This window comes from Aspergillus flavus, chromosome 4, assembly GCF_009017415.1.
Source record: "Aspergillus flavus chromosome 4, complete sequence".
NCBI classification, from domain to species: Eukaryota; Fungi; Ascomycota; class Eurotiomycetes; order Eurotiales; family Aspergillaceae; genus Aspergillus; species Aspergillus flavus.
The window spans coordinates 3,633,403-3,656,689 of record NC_092405.1 but is presented as its reverse complement, the minus strand read 5'-3'; the positions used below and the strand labels follow the sequence as shown (position 1 = coordinate 3,656,689).

Below are 23,287 nucleotides of genomic sequence, written 5' to 3'. Positions count from 1 at the left end.
GTTGAAATGAAGCTTTCCACGCTGACAGGTGTCTCCCTGATGTCGGTGTCCGCTGGGTGGCTATGGTTCCTACAGCGTCTGCTCGAGTAAGGACCAATTGTCCTTCGTCTTTGATCAGTACTACAGGGACCAGGGGAAGAGAAAGTCTGCTTGTGATTTCGACGGCTCGGCCTCGATTCAGTCTCCCAAGGATCTATCTGGTACCTGCAAGTCTTTGGTTAGCCAGGCGGGATCGGCGGGGACAGGCAAGGTCACTTCTCATCCTACTGGTGGTGGTAGCGCGGCTAGTACCTCTACTTCTGAGGGCGCGTCTTCTGGTATTGTGAGCCCTGTTGCTGTGAGAGTGAGTGGTTGGTTTGGGGTGGCGTACTTTGTTGCGGCGGCTGTGGCGGGTTTCTTGATGGTTTCTCTGTAAACTCAGTGTATTTATATTTGCCTTGTAGGTCTATGGTATATAGCTCTAAGGTGCGAAGTAATCATTGGCTTCAAATTTCGCGCGTATCAAAATTGGGCCTTCTCTGACTACAATAATCTTTGACATTATATAATGTTGGCCATATCTCGGTTCGAGGCACGACCAACTGCCAAAGATATTTTGGTCCAGTGGCATAACCTGCTTTAACATATAACAATATCTTACCTTAACCACTGTGTACTACAGCCTCTGTATCACGAAGGGATCACAATTGAAACACCAGAGAAGTTAGTCATCGTAGCCTGATTTGTTTAAGAGAACGAGATATCACGCACCTTCAGGTCACCTGCGGTCACCTGCTAAGTAGGCCTACCGCCAATGAGTTCGATGTGTTACGCATATCCTCCTTCTAATCTGATCTTTTCAATCCTTACACTCTCAAACCCAACAACTCTCTTACCTCTCAAAGTGAATGAATGTCATGAATAAAAACTGAGTGGAACTCGTTCGGCGTCAAACCCACCCACTTACCGATCACTAAGAATCGATCCAACATTTCCTTACAATCCCATCACCAGCACCAAGATGGACTCTCTCAGTCAAGAAATCCTCCTGTTAATCATTCCCCATCTTTGCCGGGAGGCCCCCATCCAGGTATCAAGACTGAAGCAATGGCCCCAACCATGGCAAGAAATGCCTACATTAAAATCGCCTCATACGCGACCATCTCCCGTTCGTGGCAATACGCAGTCGAATGATTCACGATGACAGATATCCAGAAGCACAGTTCTGATCTACTTAAGTTTCGTCAAACATTTTCGTTTCCACGGCTGAGGCAAACGCTGCGACGTCTATATTATGAAATTGACCTACCGGCATCCAGCGCGAGACATAAAGAAAGAGATGCGAATGATAAAGCCTTCGAGAAGGATATCATGGACCTTTTCAACGAGTTATCAACATGGGACAAGCAAGGTATCAACCTCCAAGTCGCGACCTCTTCATACAAAAACCTTGGTCGTCGACCACTAGATCTCAACATGTGACTGGGACCTGTGCTAAGGGACATCTACCTCTCTTCAGGTAATGTGGACCTACCAGAATTGCCATACATCAGAGCTTTATATATCCCGGACGTAAGACGGAATCCGCACCCCTCGATGATCGGTTGGATTATCTCTTCATTACCTAGGTTGGAGACCCTAATGCTTAAGCTAAATGCCCCCCCTCCGAAGAACAAAGAGTTACAGAAGGAGTATCGACTAGGTAAGTCTCCGTAACTTTCCTCAATGGTATAGTCCAACTAACCATTCAGCTCTCGCCAAAGCACTGGACTCGCCGTCCTTAAGCAATCTGAGATCCCTATACCTCTCCCTCACAGAGAGTGTCCTCCTCAACCACAGCTATGAAACCCAAACCGAAGACCCAGCCTACCCAGATGGAGATTCATTAAACCTCTCCATCAGGAAGCTAGCAGAAACATCTCCCCTGGCAACTATAAGCCTTACAGGATTGTAACTTGTTTCTCCTGCACTCTTCAATGGAACTGCACCATTCCCCTATATACAGGATTTTAGTATCAACGAGGCGATGCTAACCTACGATGGTCGATGGTATTACACGGGCAATCCCAGCTCTGTGATCTGTCGTTTCCCATTAGGCACTAACGAGACTGAGTGGGGACAGGCTATGCTTAATGGCCAGCAACCTTGGCACCAGTGGAGGACGGAGACAGACCCGGAGATGCTTAATGCACTGATGAAGTCTATGGCTGAGGCTATGAATCGGATGCCTAGGCTGCTGCGCTTGGAATTTTGTATGGCGATGTATCTTACGGACAATCCTGAAATTGTTTTCACGTATTCTGAGACACGGCCTGCGAGGTAGGAGGAGAGACGTTGTCATATAGATTTGGAGCGGACAGCGAAATGGGAGGTACCGGATGAGGTTTTGGAGCTGTGGGGGAGCGCTTGGGGAGCGAAAGAGTTGATATCAGGGATGTTAAGTTGCTCACAACGCAATAGAATGTATTATGTCTCGACAACTATTAGAGATAACAAAGCGAATAACAGAGTGCGATCACTGACAATGAGTCGGTGTGTGGACATCCCTGACTGAGCATCTTTGGCTTGTATAACATTATATCACGACACAATTCAACAATCATCCGATGTGGTGTAATGGTTAACATCGCTGTCTCTCACACAGCAGCTCGGGGTTCGATTCCCCGCATCGGAAGCATTTCTTTTTGTTTTTTTTCTGGTGCTAGTTAGTCAGTCCTCCTTGTTCTCACCTACTATGAGGTATCTTCAAGTTGGGCTTTTCCTTATATACTCTTTTTTTTTTCCGAAGCTTTGCTATACTATAATGTGATATGTATCATTATAATATGTTATCTGACAACAGCGTCAAGTAGGTGAGGACCAAGACACTCCAGTCTTCACACTCCACAAGCCAAAAAACAATCACCATTGCAAGTATCGAGCTGACACCACATCAAGAATGCGACGCCTCCTCTATACACGAAAATCAGAGGGGAAAGGCAAGGAGGGAACCTTGTAGTGGAGTTCCAATCACTAATACTTGTCACATTACAGTTTTACAGCAACATGAAAGACAGGCTACTAACTTCCAAGTTACAGAATGGTTATTGTCTCTGCAGTGAACAAAATTGTGCAGGATTGAAACGTATATGTGCAAGCTTTTGATTACAGTTCATTAACGGAGAAATTCTGTCAGGTTACAATGGGCTTGTAACTCAGTGGTAGAGTGCTCGCTTCGCATGCGAGAAGTCGGGGGTTCAATTCCCCTCAAGTCCAGTTTACTTCTTTTTGCTTTCCTTTCAACAGAACTTTGGTACTTCAGTTAATATTGCAGCTACGATGTATTCTTTTGTTTTGTATTTATGTTTTGAGTGGTTGTTTTTTATTGTGCTGTTTGGGTCTGGTTAATATAGCTATTTGTTAAGTGGTTTGGTTGGTGGTGTGTTCTGGTGAATACTATATTGTTTTGGTTATATATATTCTGAGATTTGAACAGTGCACCTCTTCCATGTTTTTATAGTTGTAAACAGTACACTACCAATGGAGAATAATTTAGTTTTTCTGACATGATCCTTAATTCACTTTTCTAGCTCTCTCTATTCTGCATAGGGCAAAGTCATACATAGCAAATTTACTCCACTGGCAACCAGCTGCCCGCATTTCCCACCACGTCTACAGCTTAGCAATATTCTATTGATAGCCCAACATACCAAGACTGCGCACATGTGCAAAGCAAAGCATTATAACAATTAACAATTTTTGAAATCGCCATGCGTTAGCAAAGTGACGATTGCAGAAAGCCGCCCATATATGGCATTAGTTCATACCAATTACATTATGCTCCCCAAATATATATGGGGCTCATTATCCATAATAAATAATGTTGAAGAAGTCTACCGAGCCTGGTAGACTTTGAAACTTTTGAATTCCCAGTAAGCCTCTGTAAAGGCCGATGGGTTCGTTGCGACAAAATTATTGCACGTGCCCGGACAATGAGATTGTTCTGTGTAGAACTGCTTCTGAGCGCCGAGCGTACCGCACAGGTCGATGTTAGCAATGATGCTTTGATTGCGGAAATGCGATGGAATATCGCAGTCGGTGTTGGGGAAGTCAGCTAACGCGGTGCCCCAGGTGGATGGGTCTGGGGAGCTGCTTGAATTCGTGATGTCGTCTGGGATGGAGTCTCGTGGGAACATCCAGGCGCGGATGCCGGCGTCTCGCAGTTCCAGCGCGTAGACCTGCTGTGTGTTAGCTAGTTTGATCGTGGTATATAGGGAGTTCAACTTACACCTCCGCCGTTGTTGTTAAAAGGCTCGCCATAGCTGTCTGGTGATCCTTGGACGCCGCACCCTGCGTTGCCGTTGGTGCTGTTGTCGCAGGTTGTATACACCGTATCACCAGTCTGCTTCCGCCTGACGTTCATATTGCAGCCACGTGTTGTGTGCAATGTGACGGCATTGCCTTCGGGAGCATTATTGGTCGTCTCCAGGACATCAATTTCTCCGTTGTCTGGCCAATTGTATGTATCCGTCAACCACAACGCTGGCCACGTACCACAGCCATAGGGCGTATGAAGGATGTCAAAGACGAACAGACCATTATCGTACCCGGTCTTTGACTCCAGCCGCACAGACTGTCGACCTTTAACTGCATTCTTATTCGAGGTATCCACCCTCAGTACGACAGATGAATCGGTAGCATAGGTGAGATTCAGCGCATTTGCCGCCGCTTGATCCACATATCTAAACGTTACGAATGAGTACAAGATCTGAAATGATATAAAGGGGTGACGGGCACGTACTGGACAAACCCCTCGGTAGGGTCCTCGCCATGGTAATAGTCAAAGCGGTCGAGAAAGTTTGTTCCCGAATACGTATCTACCAGCTGGTAATTGAGTTTCGTATAGTCCGGATAGCGATTAGCCTTTGTGCCCTCGACGGCTCCCACAATGACAGCCACGACTACTGCAACGCCTACGACGCCTGCGATGAGTTTGGTGCGCAGTGACCAGCCGCGTGGGTTGTACCAGGGCTGGGCGGGTCCAGGCTGCGGAGGTGTGTACTTGGCGCCTGGGCCCGGAGGGGGCCCCGCATGTTGGAGACCGTTGACTTCGAGCTTGGGGAGGTGAGCTGTAGCTCCTCCGTATCGCGAGAAATCATCTGCGGGTGTGTGGTATGCTTTTACTGTCATGATGCAAAAGTTGTCCTTCTGACTGAATTGGATCAAGGGATGGGAGTAGGGAGTGCGGTTGAGATTGGTGGTGAGAAGAATGTGTCGGAATCTACAGCGCGTGGTGATGAATCGAAAAGATAAGAAATCGTGTGCTGAATCAGAGACGCTGTTGGAATGTCGTCACCCAGAATGCAGGAGGTGAAACGATGCCTCCGATCATCTCCTGTTCAGGAAATCCACGTATCGTAACCTGACTGCATGCAGTTGGAGATTAATCGGACGTGGGGAAATGAGCCAAACGAAAACGGGTGGTGGTCAAGGCAACGCATCCCTCATCGGAGATTGCGTCAGATCCTCGATGATTCATCTTATATCGAAGTTTCAATGGTTCTTATTACACGGCGAGACATCATGTTCACCAGTCCATATGGTTTGTTTGCATTCGTCCCTAACTGAGGCACACACGCTAAACCCAACAGAGACATGTCTGCTAAGGCAAACAAAACAACAAACACATACAAGGTTCTCACGTATGCTTCTCGCCAATCAATTAGAACCTTATATATAGCCAGGTTTAAATTCTATACGACCACTGGAACCATAGAATGACTAGTAAGCACTAAGCACAGGGTCACAGCCAGGGACGAGGAAATAAGCACTGCCAAGACCAAGGAACAAGGTCCATCCAAGCAGGCAATTAAGTGGAGCAGCCGGAGTGAGGTGGATCATAGGGTTTGTATGCAAAATAATCCCGGGTTAATTTACGAATTGCGCTTCTGTTCGCTCTTTATATGAATAATATCTTTGCTGCTGATAGTAGGACACTACTCAATAGGCATTACCATATCGTTGAATCCCCGATTCTGAAACTTTAACATGCTGTTCCCTTCATATAAATCTATAGTAGTTAGCTTCATCAATAGACAAAACATAGCCGCTCTACCGTAGATCAAGATATGCCTCTCACTAAGGCACAGCACCAAAATCTCTAGGTGTTTCGTTCCACATATATGGAGAAAGTCCATTGCTACCCCATCAAAACCTATATACAAACCCAACAAGCCACCTCCTCCCACAAAACAAAGCAAAGAAAGTAATCTACTGCTTATAACAAGGCGTACGATCCAACGCCGTAAAAGCCGAAGCACACTTGTACTTTCCACCGGCATTGCAAGCAGTCCCGGGCATACCATCATCACTAGTCTTTCCGTCCGCTCGATGGGCATTCTTGCACACAGAGGGACAGTCAAGGTTTCCCTGTGTTGCGTCCTATCTAATAGTCAGCACATTCTGCTCTTACGCCTCTGAATCACTTAAGAATTGACGTACAGAGTAGACGCAGCAGTGCGAGCCGTCTTCGAATTCACATTGGCAGTATGTGCAGGCCTGCGCTGTGAAAGCGCTGGCGAGGAGGAGGAGGCCGATGGAGATGATGCGCATTTTGGATTGGGTTTTTGGATTGGGTTTTTGGATTGGATTGGACTGGCTTGGGTGGGTGTGGTTTTCTTTTGGGGATGGGGATTCTTGGGGAGAGGGAGAGGGAATTTATATGGTGAGTTGCTTTCCTAATTGGGTCAGGAGGAGGGGCCGGATAGTACCTATACAATATCATTATCTATTTAGTTTATCTACTGATAGACTACTCCGTAGGATAAGTATCCTAACGGGGCGAATAATGCAGGGCGCAATTTAGGAAGAACAATAGTGCCTTTTCTCGCTATTCGGTTTGAGACTGTTCTGGATGGAGGAGGAAATGTGTAGGGAAACTTTAGGAATTAGATCCTTCGGACTCCACCCACGTGTTTAGTAGGACTAAGGACCTCTATAGAAAATAGCGTGGTCTAGGTACTGTTGCTGAAGGAAGGAGACTTCAGCCCAATCAATGTAAAACTATAGTTTACTTGATTACCCAGAAATGTTAAAGCTATACCCCCGAAGATTCACCGAAGTCGTGACTTGAGTTTGAACTACTTTCAACCTGCAATATACCTAGTCCACGTGCATATGTAGGGTTTGCTAGGTGTCACTACACTATCTAGTCTATTGACTGTCTTAGTCCGTCTAGATAACCAGCTAGATTATCTCGGAGATTACGGCTATGTCAGTGGCGGCGGACAAGCGGTCTGATACGATATCCGGTAGACTACTCTAAGAACTTGGCAGTGATCGACATCGACGCTAAGCATAGCTAAGGATGCTTGTCTGGATAGCGTTGTTCCTGCGGGCGATGGATTGGGTTTTTTACCCTTTTAGGGGTGTAAATTGAAGGATCAGTTGAGTGTCTTAGACATTGGAGGTTTCTTCCGATACCGCTCGCCAATATGGATTTGGTATTTGGGGTCGTGGGTGAGGTGAGTTGATGATGTGGAGGATTGAGAGTATCGTATGTTTTTTGTGCTGTCTACTTTATGGAAACGATAATTGAATTTATAATGAAAGCCAGAATAACATTAACCTCATGGAGATATACCCTAGCTACACAGTCAATAGAAAGCATGATAAATCACTAAATTCCAGACCAGAGATAAAACAGCACACCACAATGTCAATTTTCACTAAGCCCACCCTTTAAGAAGTCAAGACCCCATTCATCAAAGTAGATTCCAAGACAAGCCATCCACTATCAAAACCAGCTCCACATATTACCTGTCATCCTACCGAAAAGCTTCACCCGGAGATTTGCACACCCGCACATCCGGACGGCAAAGTCACGATCGTCCCTTCTTTCGGCCCTTAATGCTGAGTACCGATAACATGATCGTTCCGATGACGGATCCCGGGCCGGGAAAGCTTGGTCGTGCTGCTAGTGGATGACATATTTGATTAGGGGGTTTATCTTTCGAAAGCGGGATCTTTCGGTTGTGTGAGCATATGGTATGGCATCTTTGTCTTGAAACAGGTAGGACTGGGTGGTTATTCGGGCTTAGAGGGGCTATAGTAGTAGGGCTAGTTTCAGGGTGCGCCTCTTGGGTCGTGGATTGAAGTACTGGTTGTCTGTCTATCGGGTAAATAGAGGAACTGGTAAAGATGGACTATTGGCTGTATGGCTCTGAGGCAAGATTCGATGGGCTTTAGAGGAAGGTGCTTGTCCGAGGGGCCTTTTTAGATCTTTGGAGAAGTGGTACAGGCACGAATATCTATTATCACCTTGAAATGATGCTTGGGAGCGTATGCTCAATGTGTGTAGAAAGTCGTCCAGTGGTGAAATAATGGATGGGGATTCAGTTTTGGCAGCCAAGTAGTAAGCAAAGGGGCGAGAAAAATCAACACAATATATGATACCATTCAAGAGATATTAAAGCTGCCTTTGTACCAGCATCGTGCGGAGTGATATTGCTGGATAATCCTGACTTCTCCAGGACATCTTTCTCCAGAGAAGCAGAACCCGGAGGTGTATTTGCTCTGCTCGAAGAGCAAATAGACTTGCGTCAGCGACTGATATATACTTCTATTTATTTTATGGAGCTGGAAGGCGCTTATGTGTGAATCCTGGTTTGATCAAAGGCGCTGTGGTTGTCGCTTTGTACTGGTGGTGTTCTTTGAACGGCATGTTATTGTGGACATTGTAAATCGCCAGGATGCTGGCTCAAAAAGCAGTTGATACTCGGGCAGCTTCTTACGATACACTAAATAGATCGTGGGAAATTAGACACACAGCCTGCTGCGTGGCTTTTAAATTGGATATATACAAGAAGAGAAAACTAGCCACCTAAATTGCCGCACAAAGCCACACTATACAACCCTAGGGAGGAAAGCATTGTAGACGCTCGAGCAATGATACACTAAAAGACACGACGCTCAAAGACAGATGTAACCCAGTAACAGAAGGTCTACAGCACCGAAAGCAAATGTTACACCCAATCAGACAAGATTAAGACCATTGGAGTGAGGGTCACGATAAAGCAAGAGAGCTTCTAGGAAATCAATCTAATTTCATAGCCAAAGCACTACCGCTGAGATCTTTGTGATCGCATGGTAGATTGGCGACGCATAAAAGGGCTCCCACTGAACCACGCGGATGTGTTTTTATCTCGGGGATCAAGCCCGGTAGACGTGCCGTTCTCCTGAGCCTGGGACAGCCGGTGATCCACAGACATCTGGCTGAGACTGGAGGCACGGCGGCGCATTCGACGCTCTGCATCCGCAATTTCATGGTGGTTCAAAGCCTCGGATGGAAGCAGGATGGCACGGTCCAGTGAGTAGGGGAGACCACGATGCCGACCACGGACTTGCATGGCGATGATAACTAACTTGGACAGTGTTTGGAACTGACTCGCGAAAGATGCATTGACTCCTGGGTACCCCATGGATAAACCGACAGTGCCATAGGCGGAGACGACCTCGAAAAGCACAGACCAGATTTGAAACGAGTAATCGTCCTGGCGCTGCAGGCGCCCTCCTTCTACAATAGTGATGATGAACAAGCCCAAGAACACGTACCACAAGTCGAAACTTAGCTGCCGCCGCAAGTGAGCTCCAATATAACTCGGCGCGGTCTGGTTGTCCTCGTTGTCATCTTCCTCTGCAGGGTAGACTCCAAGACTCTGCTCTTCATAGACATTGGTTCGCCGGAGAGAGATGGCAATCGGAAAAACGGAAATATACATCATGATCATGTAGGACACCTGGACAGCGGGATGTAATTCGGATATGCTGACAACAGAAAAGCCTGCAGTACGTGTGCACGCGGCCTGGTAAAGGCCGTCTAGAATTTTGATACCGGTAGATAATGAGGTGACCGCCGAATCTTTCAAGTCCAGAATAATGAAAAAGATCAGATCAATCCCGTTCAACGCCACTAGGATCGCGAACAGCCACCAGGTAGCATTACGGGGGAAGAGAAGGGTGAAACAGCGACGAGGGTGATCTAAGAGAAACCTCAACTCCTCCCACAAGGGAGATTCTTTTCGCGCAAACTTGGACAACAGCCAAATGATCAATCGCAACATACAGGGGAAGCCTGTGTTGCCGATAATGATGAGGAATGCCAACAGAAGCAGGGGAAAAACGGCTTCCTGGAAGGAGCTCATCGAGTCAGGGGTGATGGAGAACCCCACGTCGTTGAAAGAGGACGCAGCCGTGAAGATCGCCCACCAAGGTCGACCTTGCCCGATATTGGTGACAACCGCACCCCAACGGGTCGTCATGATCCATGGCACTAGGCAGACGACCCCCAGCAGGTGAAAGAAGACATAGTACGAGATCAACACGACCGCCAATGTTTTGAGTGCCCGATATTCGATGCCTCCTAGCTCATCACGTTGTTCCTCAGTCAAATCAACGAACTGGGAATTACGACCGACCGTTGCATTCCAGCTCAGATATGGAAGCGTGTTCCGGTCTCTCTCCTGCGTCAGGGACCGAAACACACCGGTGAACGTGGGTCTCCGGGTGGTGGTGCGAGCAAGAGGCGACGGATCGCCGAAGTCCCTCGTCTCGCGCACGGTAGGACGGGTATCTAGCCGGGGGAAGGTGGAATTCCTCGTCCGTGTCCGGATCATATCCGGCTCATTGATGGTGATATGCGGACCCTCCATCGGTCCTACCTGGTCATCCTCCTCCACATGGCGTGGGCTCGGTGGCTCGTCGGATAGATTGCTGGTCTGGCGAGCGGCTTCTGCTCCTTCACCTTCCCCTTCTTCCAGGGCCTCGGGAACGCCACCACGATCATATTCCCTTGGACTGGGAATTCTCAACGCACCCTTGGGCTTCCTTTGGTTCTCCAAGAAGGCAATGTGCTGTTCGGGGCTCAACTGGGCTGGAACCCGGAGACTCCCAAACCCTCGCTTCAAGTTGTTGTTCGGGTCGGTTTCTTGCTCAGAGGTATTGCCACTCTCATCTCTGGCCGCTGACGAACTGGGCCCCGACTCACTGTCGGAGGGTGTTTTGTAGATAGCGTCTTGTTGCTCCCGGCCCGGGGCGTCTCCCTGGTTATTGCGCAACACCACAATGGCGCGACCCCCAACACCGGCCTCCTCACGGTCATGAGTCTGGTTATCCTTGTCTTCGCTAATGGTCCGCATTCTGGATCGGGTCTGGCGCAAAGCTCGAGCATCACGCACCACGTGCTGAAACCGCTTCTCAAACCAGTACAGTCGGACAAAGACGAGAACGGTATTGATGAAAATGGGAGTTGTCAGCATGGAGACCCAGTAGAGGATCACCTGCTGGTATGTCCTTAGCAGGTTGAAGTCGACGGTATTCAGTCCACTCTGCGTGGCGGCCCCCGCTGCGAAGAAGAGAGCATCGATGTAGGCGAGGTCGTTTCCTGGGTAAATGATAATCGAGGTGATTATGCTCATCGCAATGATATAAGTATAGTGTATCAAGATGTAGTTGAGGTGAAGGTTCTTTAATAGTGGCACCTGCGACTTGAGCGAGGATACCCCGCGAATGAAAGAGGAGAACATCTTGACGACCACGGCTGTACCACCGCTTGGTGATAGACGGTGGAACAGTCGTCCGTCTGGGAGCCACGAAATCGTCGAAGAATTCTCGCGTGGGTGATGCGCGGGAAGGATTCTAGAAGTTGGCTGTCGGAATGAAGATCAAAGGTTATCGCGCAATTCTGATGTAGTAGTTGGATGACCGCACGACGTCCGCAAGACAATGAGATTCTGATGGGGAAAGGTGTCGCAACCGCGAACAGGCCGCAGAACCGACCCGTGTTAGCGTCTAGTTCTTGCAAGACGGCATATTAGCTGGAGGTATGTTGGCGTCAAGGGCATGATTGAATGGAATTGGTCATGCGATAAGAAATCCACTCCGTAAGCGGTGTCCGCGGGAACCTGACAAGAGGTTCCGATGAAAGAGAATTGTCAAGGGGAAAAGGGAATCTTTCTTTAAGGAAAAAATAAAAAAAAAGTCCGGAATTTTATTATTTATTTTTTCAGATGTGAAAAGAAAAAAATTAGGCCGGACACTAAATAAGCTGCAGAAAAGAGGCAATGCTAGGGGAAATGAAAAGCGTTAGTTCGTAAGAGAAAAAAGCAAACATGAATTAATCCCTCACTGGAGCAAAAGCGCCGCAATGGTTCTGCTAATCAACTTCCGTACTTTAATCTCTCTGCCTGAGGACCGGCTGCAGAAGGAAGTGCGCAACCGGTGGCCGTCCCTCCTCGTGGCTCCACCTCGACCATGCGCCACATCGGTAGATCGCTTACCCGGATTGGCTCTTTCGCCGAGCCAGAAGCCCATCTTAACCTTAACCTGAAGGCGGTCGCGGAGGTCTCCATCTTTTTTGGGTCCAGCCAGTCTTGGCTTTTCTTTTTCTTTTGGATTTTCTCCTTTCAACTCTCGACATGACAGGGATCAATCGCGTATCATACATACATCTTAGCCTTATCTTCAGACATGTCAACATACCTGTCATCCAATTGCGATCAGTACAGGGACACACGTTTTATCTTTTCCGCCGTGATGTCGTATGTACAAGCCACAATGGCATCTAATTCCAGCATAATCATTGGCTGTGCGGGTGGGCAAGCCACGTCAATGCTATTACCTCACTAGTAGTCCCCTAGGACAGTAGTAGTAATAGTAACAGGAGTACTCCGTACCTTTCTGAGAACGTCCCATTCTTTCTCGGATTTATTTTCTTTCGAACGTCTTGAAGCTGTCTTCCAGAAAACTACAGAGAAGACCCACCGGTCTTGTTTTGGAATGTGATATACAGGGCTAGCTTAACGCTTCTATTCCCACGCTATCGTGAACTTTATGTTGGGCCTTCTCCGCAAGTCATTACTCTGTACTCCGGAGTATACGTAGTACCTACGCGTGTTTCTCATCTTGTATTTCCGGTATATAGCTCATATGTCATAGATTGTATTTATTTTGTTCTTTCCTTTTTCCACACTCTGAGACGCGAGAGAAAGACAGAGAGACAAAGAACTAGTTCCATGGAACGTATATGCCAAGGGCCTCGGCCGTTGGTCCTATCCAACTGACAGCTACTAGTATTCTCTGTTCTACGTGACACATGTCACGGACAGTATCGCTGATACATACTGGTTACATACTGGTTTCGTAAGAAAATGTATATCGGGATTTATATTATATAAATGTGAGACTTCGCCTGTGCTATATATGTATCTATGCCAGTAACAAGAGTGAAGATCCATTCCACTTGCATGTCCTAGTTTAGGTTTATATCATACCGTCATAATTATTCCCTGCAGAAGCATATCTATGACCCTTGTCGCCAAACTTCGAAAAACAATTTCTCAATCTGTCCAACTGTTGCTCCAGAGCGCCACAGATTGATAAATAATATCAAAAACTCAATCATGACAAAACCACCTAAAACGGCCACGCATAATGCGAAATAGCCAAAGTCACCGCCCCAGCCTCGGGCAAATACAACTTCGTCCATCTTGGCCGCCATCCCTCGTCAAACGGTAACCGCTCCTCACCAAAGATCGCCTCTATATACTCCTTCGGAACATGGTAGAGCCCCTTCCCAAATACGCCCATGATACCCCCAACCTCAGCGCAAGCGATATAATGCATCCTCTTGTCCAAATCCAGCTCCGGGTTATCCCTCTTCGACTGCTCGAACCGTTTCTTACGCAGGTTTCCGATATCCGAGATAGAAAATGACGTCCCATTGCTAGAAGACGCGAGAAGTTGCTGGTACAGGTCGGGATTGAGATGGATGTAATCGCCCAACGCGCGGTCTTGTCGCGTAACGGAGACGTCATGCTCGATGGCGTGTGGACGGCCGAGTTGATCGAGGTTTAGCACGGGGTCTCCGTCTTCGTTGACTTGGCCGGCGTCGCGCAGACCGAAGTTGGCTGTTGTGCGTGGGGTGCCTTCGGGTGGGTCGACGTGGTCTTGGAACGCGATCTTGACGAGGCCTCCTGCCGTGTCGAAGCCGAGTCCGATGTGTTCTAGCGCTGCCTTCAGTTGGCTCCCGGTGATGTTACGGCCGTCGCGAGCGATGTAGCCGTGGTTTGCGAGGGAGTTGATGATTGGGCATGGGGAGCGCAGGTCGTCTGCTCCGCCTCGGTAGTATTGCCCTTCTGAAAGGGTGTCGTTTTCGCTGGACATGTTGGAATGTTGTGGTAAGTGAGGGTTTGTAATAGAAAAAGCGGCGGTGAAAAGAGAAAACCAAATTATGGATTTCATGGTTCTTAGGCTGATGTTTATATACGCGCTGGTTTCATATGCAGGGTGTTTGATTGGAGCTCGTGTTCAATGCAGATGATGTCTGCGGCTGAATGGTTGGTCACATTCCAGCCCTGTTGTCAGCTTTCCATGCCGTACTGGGAGGTAAACGTGCATCTTTGCTTATTTGGGCATTTGGCTTTATTAACCCGCTCAACCCTGGTTCCTCACAGGCTACCGCGTTTATGTACATACAGAGGGAATACAGTTAGTATACCAAACCAGTAAGCATGATCAGACATCTAAGGAATCGTTCTAGATCAAGAAGTCCTGTCAACAAGCTCCTCCAACAACTGATTGACCTCATCTTCGTTCTCCCACATCAACACATGGCCACTGCCCTCATACACCTTCCACAGGATCCCCTTCCCAATTTCCTCATGTAAGATCTCCCCATGACGGAACGTAAGCATGCGGTCTTCCGTCCCATGCAGAACAGCAATGCGCTCTCGACCAACAGCATCCCCCAACGTCTTCAACTGCTCCGGAGACTTATGATGGAAGTAACACGCAACAATCTGCATCAGGAACCCCTTCTTCGTAAAGCTATCGGGATCCTCCCGCTTCTTCAACTGGCCAGCTGCAAACCGCTCGCGCCTCGTAGGGAAGTTCTTCTTCGGATCCTCGTACTCCGTATCCGGCTGGTCGAGAAAATCCCCGCCGAAGAGCGTGTGTCCCAAGCGCGCCAACTCGACGTCCACATGTCGGGGGATGAACATGCTCGCGCGCTCGCGCAGGTTCTCCAGGAACGGAGCCGTGCGGACGAGTCGCGGGGCCGTACAGCATAGAGTGAGACTAGCTAGGCGGTCGGGGATGAGCATGCCGACTTCCTGGGAGATCATGCCGCCCATACTGGCGCCGATGACATGGATCGACCGGGTGGCGGGGGCCGAGAGATCGATCCAGCCCAGGTGACTCAGTAGATCAACGGCATCTTGTGCCATCTCCGACGTAGAGTAGTAGTTCACCGGCTTGTCGGAGCGACCGACACCGCGATTGTCAAAGACCAGACATGTGTATTTGGAGGCGTTCTGATGGCCGAAATACTTGGTCTGGCGCTTCCAATCGTCGTGTGAGGCGTTCAGCCCCATGATCCACTGTGATTCATGTTTAGTACTTGCATGCAGAAGAGTGGGGGAATGTACACGAGCGGTGAACGTACGACGAGCTTTGCAGGTCCAGTGCCGTGGATTTCATAGTACAGGTTCAAGGGGCCGCCGCGTCTGTTTTGCGCCACTGGACAGGTTCCTGAGGTGGTCGGAGGGAGATTCCACGCCACCGAGTCATACGCGGGGTGCTTCACAATCTCCGCGGCAGTTAAGGGCGCCATGGTCACTATCTTGTGTGTCTGCGATGTGGTGATAGAGAGGTCATGTGTGAGCGGTGGATATAGCTTCAGTCTCACATGCCCGTTGGTCTCGGCGGCGAATCCCGAGGTTTGCCGGTGGGTCATTGTTGGTCTTGGTATTACACATTATCCTATTGTATTCCCCTAGATATTAATCATTTTTTTCTAATGACAAGAACAATGGGGATTAATCAATTATGATGTCATTTATCTAGAATTTGCATACGAAGTACGGAGTATTCATGGTAAACAGCACGACCACAGAATATTACTGTAATAAATAGGTATTGAATCTAGCAATTTTAGTAGGAAAATCCGTAATTCGAATTGCACATTTTTTTTTTCAATTTAGTTTGTAATATTTCTTTCGTTATTGCTTATTGAAGAGACATGGTAGCCTGAGGCCACCATTCCTTCTAGACTATCGAGTCACCTGCTTGGCTCGTATGGGATGGGGAGCTGAAAATGAGTTCTTGACTCATCACAACCGCCTTCCTTGTTACATGAACAATTCACAACCCAGGCTGAAGTCCGTGCATGCCCGACATTACGTTTCAGAACAGTGGATATCAAATAGTCACATTCCTACATCTACAGAGGGTCAAAAATATCAATTCTGCCCCAAATGCCTGAGTGTCCATATACATACCAACTTTTATGGAGGATATGGACTAACTCCGAAAGAATCGGTGTGATTATCATCCCGTGCGAAACGACCAACATCTGATCAGAGTTTTGATTCAAACACCCATCATCTTCAGACGGCAGTTTGGATGCGAGATCGGAGCCAGTTCTACGGAGTAGACCGCCGATGGCACGGTCTACCCTTATCGTAGAGAAATAAGGAATGAAGCTAATGCTGTCGCTCTCGGGCCGTCATTGCCCAGAGCCACACTTCCATGGCAACATGACTCCCGCTATGGCTAACTATCGGAAAGGGCGAAACGGCAACATCTGTCCAATATCTTGAACCACGCGCTCTCATCGATCCTCTCATTGGTGCACTAGCATGAAACGAATAGGAGAGTTCAGTCCAATCAGCACCAGCATTGAGAAATGCGGTCGCGCGGAGTTTAAACGAGTCAAACCAGCTCGGACGTCGAACTACTTTTGATTAGACGGAAGGACTGATGCCATACCGATGTTCTCGTCCTGTTTGTTGATGAAGAGCCACTGCAGCGCTCGCGCATTAACTAGTACTCCACCATATATATGGTCTAATTCTTGATCTAGCTACCCTCTTCTCTGAAAACAACGGGGTAAAGAGATCAACTAATGAGAAAGAAATACATAATATGAGCGAATATTGACATGACGATGAACAGGCCTTTTATTTACATAAAGACTATCCATCATTATCCACCAGATATGCGCCTTTCACCTGCAATAGGCAACCATACTCCACAAAAGATAATGAACGTCTTTTCAATTTTCAGTCGGTCTGCTCAGATAGACCTAGTGCTGTCCTGGTTTCCTTTTCCACATGTTGATAGTCTCCCACTCCTTCAATATCACACGAAGCAGGATTCAGCTTGATTAAGAGCGTCGACTACAGCACAATGAACCACCATCCAAAAAAACTCAATGACCTCAGATACGAACAGCCAGTACCCCAGAGCAAAGCATTCAAAATCCCACCAGCCTCTCGACTCTAATCCGAATGATACTCAGACTCAGACTGACCACTATCACTCGCACGCTTCAGGACCCAGGGTTATTATGGCAGCGGATACGACCCGAATTGTTATCATATGTGATCACCCCCGCTACACAGTCTTTCAGCACAGAAATCAGTTGCAAGCAGCGAGACAAATTGACTTACACGTCTTAAATACTCTTTGCCTCCTGTCCGAAGCATTCGCACAAGAACATATGATTTTGAAATCAAGAACACCCGTGTAATATATGTAGTAGTTACAGTTCCTACATTGTCCCTTCTGCATCCCGAAGCCACTAGGGACATATTAGCCAACGCCGCCGCTCAATAAAGAAGGGAGATGTATACTACCTGCTCTCCGCAACCAAAGTTCCACCATTTTCTTCTCGCCACCCGAGACAATAGTCCAAGGACAACTTTGTCTCCCGGGACTGGCCGTCCCGCTTCTTGCAATTGCCCACTAAGAGTGGCTTGGGTGCTCTAGGCAAATTAGCGCGTCGTTCGGATCCGCGCAGGGTCGACGCATCGCTCCAGTATTCTGATTCCGGAGAGGCAGTCAATTCTGTTGCGTACCTTGGCTGAGCGTTTGCGGTGTCCATGTTTTGGAGTGGTGGGGGTGGGTTCTCTATGCGTATGTTTTGGCAGTTGTTGTGCAGATTCCTGGTTGCGAGTCGTGCAGGTGATAGGTCCTGTTGATCGGCTAGTGGGTTGGCTGGCTGGTTAGGTGGTCGACTCCCTGCACCTGGCTGGTTGAGTGGATGGTTGTCCGGGAGCCCGACGACTGGTTGATTAGGTGGTCGGCTCCCTGCACCAGGCTGGTTGAGTGGATGGTTGTCTGGGAGCCCGACAACTGGCTGGTTGGGTGGTCGAATCCCGACGACTGGCTGGTTAGGTGGTTGGTTGTCTGGTTCGTTGGAAGGGGGATTGGGAGCAGCAGCGGCTAGGGCTGATATATATAGGGCGATGAGCATCAGAGATCGGTACATTGTGCTAGATAAGAGAGGAGACAGGGGACTCTGGTGATGAGGATGTATCAGGGCTTCAGGGGCTTGTTTATATAGTCCGTCGTTGGCTATATGTTGCACAGTGGGCCAAAGCTATTAAGCTTCTACAAATTATATATGTCCTGCTTGGATACATCCTCTTCTTTGTCAAAAACGGGCTAGGGCACCGGGCAACGGGCAACAATTAACCTAGATTCATAATAATATAGCTCCATAGTGAAATTAGAGAAGAGACGGGACAGAGAGGGCAAATGGAAACTCTATGATTCCATGTATACAAGAATGTTTATGGATGAAGTCAACATAGGGTTGACATACTCCAACTTCCTCGGAGAACTCCAACTTGACCCCACCGGTCCAGATCTCTCTCCACCGTCATGACTCCAACTTATATCAACCACCCCCCTTCCTTCTTCACCTTCTTCTTTCTATAATCCTCATTACAAGATACTACTCTTCGGTCCAATCACCTATTTACCAAAATGGCTCCAGTCCACCGAGTCGCCGTAATCCAATGGCACATCAAAGTACATATCACTCTACCCCACCATCCGCCAGAAGAACCCCCAAGAATGAACCCAGGATAACCAACTAACCTCAAAAGGACCTCGCCATGGATGAAAACCACCAAAAGGCATGCACCTACATCCGCGAAGCTGCCTCCCAAGGTGCTCATCTAGCTGTTCTCCCAGAGTACACCTCTCCCTCCCTCTATCAAACCACCCAACTAACAAACCCTCCCAAATGAAAAAGATATCATCTAAACGCCTTCCCACCCACAAACCCCCTCTACCTCCCCCAAACCAACCCCCAAATAACCACCAAATACCTCCAATCCTACCAGTCCCTCGCCAAAGAGCTCAACATCTGCATCGTCCCGGGTACAATCGTCGAAAACCACACTCCCACCAGTGAAAAAACGAATACGAATACCGACACCCAACCCAAAGACCCAATTCTCTACAACACAGCCTACTTCATCTCCAACGACGGCACTATCCTCTCCTCCTACCGAAAAAAGAATATCTGGCACCCAGAACGCCCATACCTAACTTCTTCGGGTTCCGATCCCCACGAAGTCTTCGATACACCCATCGGCAAGGTCGGGTTGCTTATATGTTGGGATTTGGCTTTCCCGGAGGCGTTCAGGGAGTTGATTGCTGCTGGGGCGGAGGTGGTGGTTGTTCCTACTTTTTGTATGTTCTCTCTCCTCCCCCTTCCCTTCTCTTTCTTTGTATTTGGGGTTGTGGGGGTGTTTTGCGGTGGATGTGTGGTTGGTTAATGATGGTCTTGACAGGGACTCAAAACGATGCCTCACCTGCGCTGCGGGCGAAGAATCCCGATTGCGAGAAGCTGTTTCTGGAGTCGGTGCTTACGGCGAGGTGTTTTGAGAATACGTGTGGGGTTGTGTTTGCCAATGCGGCGGGGGAGAACGAGGGGGATGGATTCCTGGGATTGTCGAGGGTGACCATGCCTGGGGTTGGTGTTGTGGGGTCTCTGGGGTGGGAGGAGGGGGTTTGTGTGGTGGATCTTGATATAGGGTTGATTCGGGATGCCGAGGAGAATTATCGGGTCAGGGAGGATTTGGGGAGGGAGGGCTGGTATTATTCTTATCGGCATCAGGGGAGGGAGTAGATTTTTATATTCATTTTGTGTGAGTGATATATGTACCTAGGAAGCTCTATCATTTTATAGAACTGTATATATATACTGTACAACCCACTAGACTAAACTGCTCTGTATTCTAAGAACGAACAACAATCATTAGGCAATACAAATTCGTGAGATGAATCTTGTCCACCTGACATCCGAGAATGGCTCCCCAGGAAAAACGCTCGTATCAGGACATATAGCATAAGGCATGGGGCATAGCGGCGAGCAACGACAGAGTAAACCCTCCTAAAAGGCGAACCAGCTAAAGCGAGACCGACGAAAGACTAAAATCGTATCTAAACCAGGATTCTCGAACACATCGGGCACCCGTTCGGAAGATTACTGGACTTGGCTGACAATCTCGCTAGCGCGAGACAGGCTCTCCACCATCTGTTGGCACTCCTTGCGCCTCCGCACCGTGTAGTCGCTTTCCTTCAGGAGCTCGTCCAGTTCGTTGTTGCGGTACATGTTCTCGAGGAGTTCGCGCTGCATCTCATCCTTGGTGAATCTAGAAGACATTAGTCGAAGGGGAGCTTTGATAGGGCACAGAGAGACATACTGGACAAGCATGTACATAATGGCCTTCGGGACCATGTCAATCATGGTCCGCTTCACGATGTTAAAGTAAGACGTAATGAGAAGTTCTGCGTATCATTAGTACTTGCCCCCCTGGACGATAGACATTAAACATACTGATGACTTCGACTTCGGTGCTCTCGCGCTCAGACAAAGAGGCCGACGCCTTGAGGGTTGGCGGTGGGGCCTCCATGGCCGCCATCTTCTTCTTGTTCTTCGAAGCCCAGAAGCTGCCGAAGAAGCCAGAGCCGCTGCCGCTTTCCGTGTTGCCGAGATCGACCGACGGGCTGTTCGCCCGGGGAGGGAGAGGCTTGCCCGTCTTCGGGTCAACCTGAGTAGGCTTACTGCCGGCTTGACGCTCATTCACAATGGTCATGGCCTACTCGAGTCAGTATCCAAGAACTAGTGCACATAATAAGGATCAGGGAGTATACATACGCGGTGTCCGTTCAAGAAATCAGGGTGACCGGTGTTGATGTAGCACGCCTCCATGTTGATTAAGTCGCGAACAAGCTTGTTGGTCGGCTCCATGCACTTCTTGAAGAAGCTGATGACCACAGCGTGGAACTTCTCCTTCAGCATGGGATACCTGCGGAACAGCTGCTTGTTCAGGAGCTGTGATAGGATGCGGACCAGTTCGTCATACACCAAGGAGATACATTTCGTGCTGGGGTCCTCGAGTCTCTTGATCTGCTGCTTGACGATCAACTCGAAGGCGGTGGTTCCAACGAAAAGCGCAGGCGATGAACCCGAAGAGTTGTAGAGAATCGTTCGGATATCAATATCCTTGACCTGGTCGAAAGGATCCACCGCCTTGATACCGTTGGAGTAAAGTTCGTGGAACACGAAGCTGATACGAGCACCACCCGACAACTCAATGCTGGACAGCTCCTGGTTGTTACCCTCCAGCACCGTACGATACTCATTGCTGAACTCCGTGATGATGTTCAGGATGATGTTAGCGCTATTGCCGAGCATGGAATCTCCCAACTGCGAAAGTTCGGCGGTATACTTCTGAAGGGAGGACGAAATCCGGGCTTTGATATCGGGCAGGGTTTGCTTGATGTGCATCATAAGGATCTACTAATAGTTAGCAACCTGAATCTCCCCATCACCGCTAGGCGAACGTACCAAGTTCAGCTTCCGCGCCAAATACGGCGTTCCACAGTATGAGGACTTGTTCCGATAGGCTTTGTGGCCCTCGAAGAAGTTCTTCTCATGCTCCAGAGCGTATGAGATGGGTCTCTTGTTCTCAATATCACGTTGACCACGGTTGACCACTGGCACATAACCCAGGCGCAACGGGATAATCCTGCCCGCAAGAATATCCACGACGTCGGTTCCCTCGTCCATCAGATCGACCTTGGTCAAAACACCAATTGTACGCTGACCTTCCGGGTCGACTTCCCGTGCCAACTTCAAACCGTCAGAGTTGGCAAGATCTTGGTTGGCCGCGGTGACCGCAAGGATGATCGCGTTAGGTTTGCTGATGTATTTTAAGACCATATCCCTGATTTGCTTCTCAATGTCCTTGGGCTGGTCACCGACCGGAACCTTAGTCAAACCGGGCAAGTCGACCAGTGTGAGGGTCAGGACGTTGGGCGAGTAGATGCGGAGGTTGATAGGCGCAGGGGAGATACCGGCATTGCGGCCGACCTTCGACTCCGTTTCCCGCACAATCTCCTCGCGAATCTTGTTGAAATCGTAGAACTTCTGGCCGGGAATGTGCAGGAACTCTCCGTATTCATCAAGGTTTGCGGCGCTATCCGTCGTATCCAGCTTCTCCTCCTTAACGCCATTCGATTGAGTTGCGGGCTTGTTGATCAGTTGAAGAATGAGGGGCCTCCGAGTGACAATTCCAGACCCACGGGGGAGGCTAAGGTGAGGTGAAGCTGTCAGTCACCTGCGTCGAACTCCCACCAGCACAGCAATAACCACTTACAAATCCCGTCCGACAATATTCTCTAGCACCGAACTCTTACCACTGGACTGTGAACCGACGACGGCAATCTGAGGCAAGTCGATGGGGTTGTGAACCTAAACAGAATAGGCGGTGTCAGTCGCGGCGAGGGGTTGAAACAACAGAGCTTTTCGAGAGCTTGACGATACGTACTCCGACTGTCGCGAAGACATCCTGAAGCTTATTGACCAGCGAGATCAAGCTGGGATCGTTGACGTTTATTCTGTTCCCACCGTCAGTCAGTCAATGCCGTCGGATATATAGAGCACGAGGGGCCAGGGGCTGCGCACGAGGTCGGGCTTGCCATGGCTGGCAGCGTATGCAAGAGACAGTCGCTCCAACAAAGAGGAAAATCTAAAGAACAAAAAAGGGGGTAGAACAGGGGAGAATGAAGATATCGAGCAGGTAGACTGTATTATCCGACTTGCGGAGGTGGAAGTGGGAAGAGGAGAGAGAGCGGGAAGTCGAGCGGCCAAGTGGTTGACTTTCGCTTGCGGTCCAGAATTCAATCCAACGATAACCAGCGATAAGAACTGAAGTGACAGGTTATGTATACCCAACCACCCCACGTTTGGTCAGTGACAGACGTCTGGCGTTGAAAGGAGCTTTATGAAATGACGTTTGACCAGAGAATGTCCTTATTGTCAAGGTTATGACAGCGCAGAAAGCAGAGGTCAAAAAGAGGTCATGATACCCAATGAGAAGGACGCGTCATGTGCTTTTTGGCCACCCAAAGGCGGCCAAACAATGCTGCCTAAGTGATGGGAAAAGAACAACAATTACGATCAGGCAAT

The 23,287-nt window shown here is 48.7% G+C and overlaps 9 protein-coding genes and 2 non-coding genes across 11 annotated transcripts; 5 read left to right on the top strand and 6 right to left on the bottom strand.

The window, feature by feature from the left end:
* Window positions 1-6: 6 nt before the first annotated feature.
* F9C07_2283880 (uncharacterized protein) lies at window positions 7-449 on the top strand (the record flags this gene model as incomplete). Its single annotated transcript, XM_041286043.2, has 2 exons — window positions 7-86; window positions 127-449. 2 exons carry the CDS (start codon window positions 7-9, stop codon window positions 413-415), a joined length of 369 nt encoding a protein of 122 aa, XP_041146654.1. The 3' UTR covers window positions 416-449.
* A 180-nt stretch (window positions 450-629) lies between these two features.
* Window positions 630-2,831, top strand: F9C07_2213266 (uncharacterized protein; the record flags this gene model as incomplete). Its single annotated transcript, XM_071509666.1, has 6 exons — window positions 630-1,390; window positions 1,499-1,681; window positions 1,731-1,929; window positions 1,993-2,298; window positions 2,440-2,511; window positions 2,822-2,831. The coding sequence occupies exons 1-6, from the start codon at window positions 1,180-1,182 to the stop codon at window positions 2,829-2,831; spliced, it is 981 nt and encodes a 326-aa protein (XP_071366627.1). The 5' UTR covers window positions 630-1,179.
* F9C07_t160 lies at window positions 2,582-2,653 on the top strand. The gene has a single exon. It is a non-coding gene; the product is annotated as a tRNA-Glu (tRNA).
* A 331-nt stretch (window positions 2,832-3,162) lies between the features above and the next one.
* F9C07_t161 lies at window positions 3,163-3,234 on the top strand. The gene has a single exon. It is a non-coding gene; the product is annotated as a tRNA-Ala (tRNA).
* Window positions 3,235-3,385: 151 nt separating this feature from the next.
* On the bottom strand, window positions 3,386-5,991 carry F9C07_2283879 (concanavalin A-like lectin/glucanase domain-containing protein). Its single transcript, XM_041292277.2, has 3 exons — window positions 4,760-5,991; window positions 4,247-4,700; window positions 3,386-4,196 (listed from the first exon to the last, which is right to left on the bottom strand). Exons 1-3 carry the CDS (start codon window positions 5,146-5,148, stop codon window positions 3,852-3,854), a joined length of 1,188 nt encoding a protein of 395 aa, XP_041146652.2. The 5' UTR covers window positions 5,149-5,991; the 3' UTR covers window positions 3,386-3,851.
* Window positions 5,992-6,228: 237 nt separating this feature from the next.
* On the bottom strand, window positions 6,229-6,570 carry F9C07_10515 (uncharacterized protein; the record flags this gene model as incomplete). The annotated part of the gene is made up of 2 exons (XM_041292273.1): window positions 6,229-6,399; window positions 6,460-6,570. 2 exons carry the CDS (start codon window positions 6,568-6,570, stop codon window positions 6,229-6,231), a joined length of 282 nt encoding a protein of 93 aa, XP_041146651.1.
* A 1,558-nt stretch (window positions 6,571-8,128) lies between these two features.
* On the bottom strand, window positions 8,129-11,540 carry F9C07_2203173 (cation transport protein-domain-containing protein; the record flags this gene model as incomplete). Its single annotated transcript, XM_071509553.1, has 3 exons — window positions 8,129-8,267; window positions 9,226-10,471; window positions 10,502-11,540. 3 exons carry the CDS (start codon window positions 11,538-11,540, stop codon window positions 8,129-8,131), a joined length of 2,424 nt encoding a protein of 807 aa, XP_071366626.1.
* Window positions 11,541-14,258: 2,718 nt separating this feature from the next.
* F9C07_2283875 (putative alpha/beta hydrolase) lies at window positions 14,259-15,790 on the bottom strand. Its single transcript, XM_041292272.2, has 2 exons — window positions 15,458-15,790; window positions 14,259-15,392 (listed from the first exon to the last, which is right to left on the bottom strand). Exons 1-2 carry the CDS (start codon window positions 15,746-15,748, stop codon window positions 14,556-14,558), a joined length of 1,128 nt encoding a protein of 375 aa, XP_041146648.1. The 5' UTR covers window positions 15,749-15,790; the 3' UTR covers window positions 14,259-14,555.
* A 1,857-nt stretch (window positions 15,791-17,647) lies between these two features.
* On the bottom strand, window positions 17,648-18,683 carry F9C07_10519 (uncharacterized protein; the record flags this gene model as incomplete). The annotated part of the gene is made up of 2 exons (XM_041286032.2): window positions 17,648-18,372; window positions 18,623-18,683. 2 exons carry the CDS (start codon window positions 18,681-18,683, stop codon window positions 17,648-17,650), a joined length of 786 nt encoding a protein of 261 aa, XP_041146647.2.
* On the top strand, window positions 18,582-20,437 carry F9C07_1583223 (carbon-nitrogen hydrolase). The gene is made up of 3 exons (XM_071508230.1): window positions 18,582-18,997; window positions 19,058-19,500; window positions 19,602-20,437. Exons 1-3 carry the CDS (start codon window positions 18,918-18,920, stop codon window positions 19,937-19,939), a joined length of 861 nt encoding a protein of 286 aa, XP_071366625.1. The 5' UTR covers window positions 18,582-18,917; the 3' UTR covers window positions 19,940-20,437.
* On the bottom strand, window positions 18,623-23,159 carry F9C07_2283874 (putative vacuolar dynamin-like GTPase VpsA). The gene is made up of 9 exons (XM_041292254.2): window positions 22,784-23,159; window positions 22,647-22,716; window positions 22,476-22,570; window positions 21,665-22,409; window positions 20,972-21,613; window positions 20,651-20,912; window positions 20,517-20,601; window positions 19,058-20,465; window positions 18,623-18,997 (listed from the first exon to the last, which is right to left on the bottom strand). The coding sequence occupies exons 1-8, from the start codon at window positions 22,798-22,800 to the stop codon at window positions 20,297-20,299; spliced, it is 2,085 nt and encodes a 694-aa protein (XP_041146645.1). The 5' UTR covers window positions 22,801-23,159; the 3' UTR covers window positions 18,623-18,997; window positions 19,058-20,296.
* Window positions 23,160-23,287: the final 128 nt, after the last annotated feature.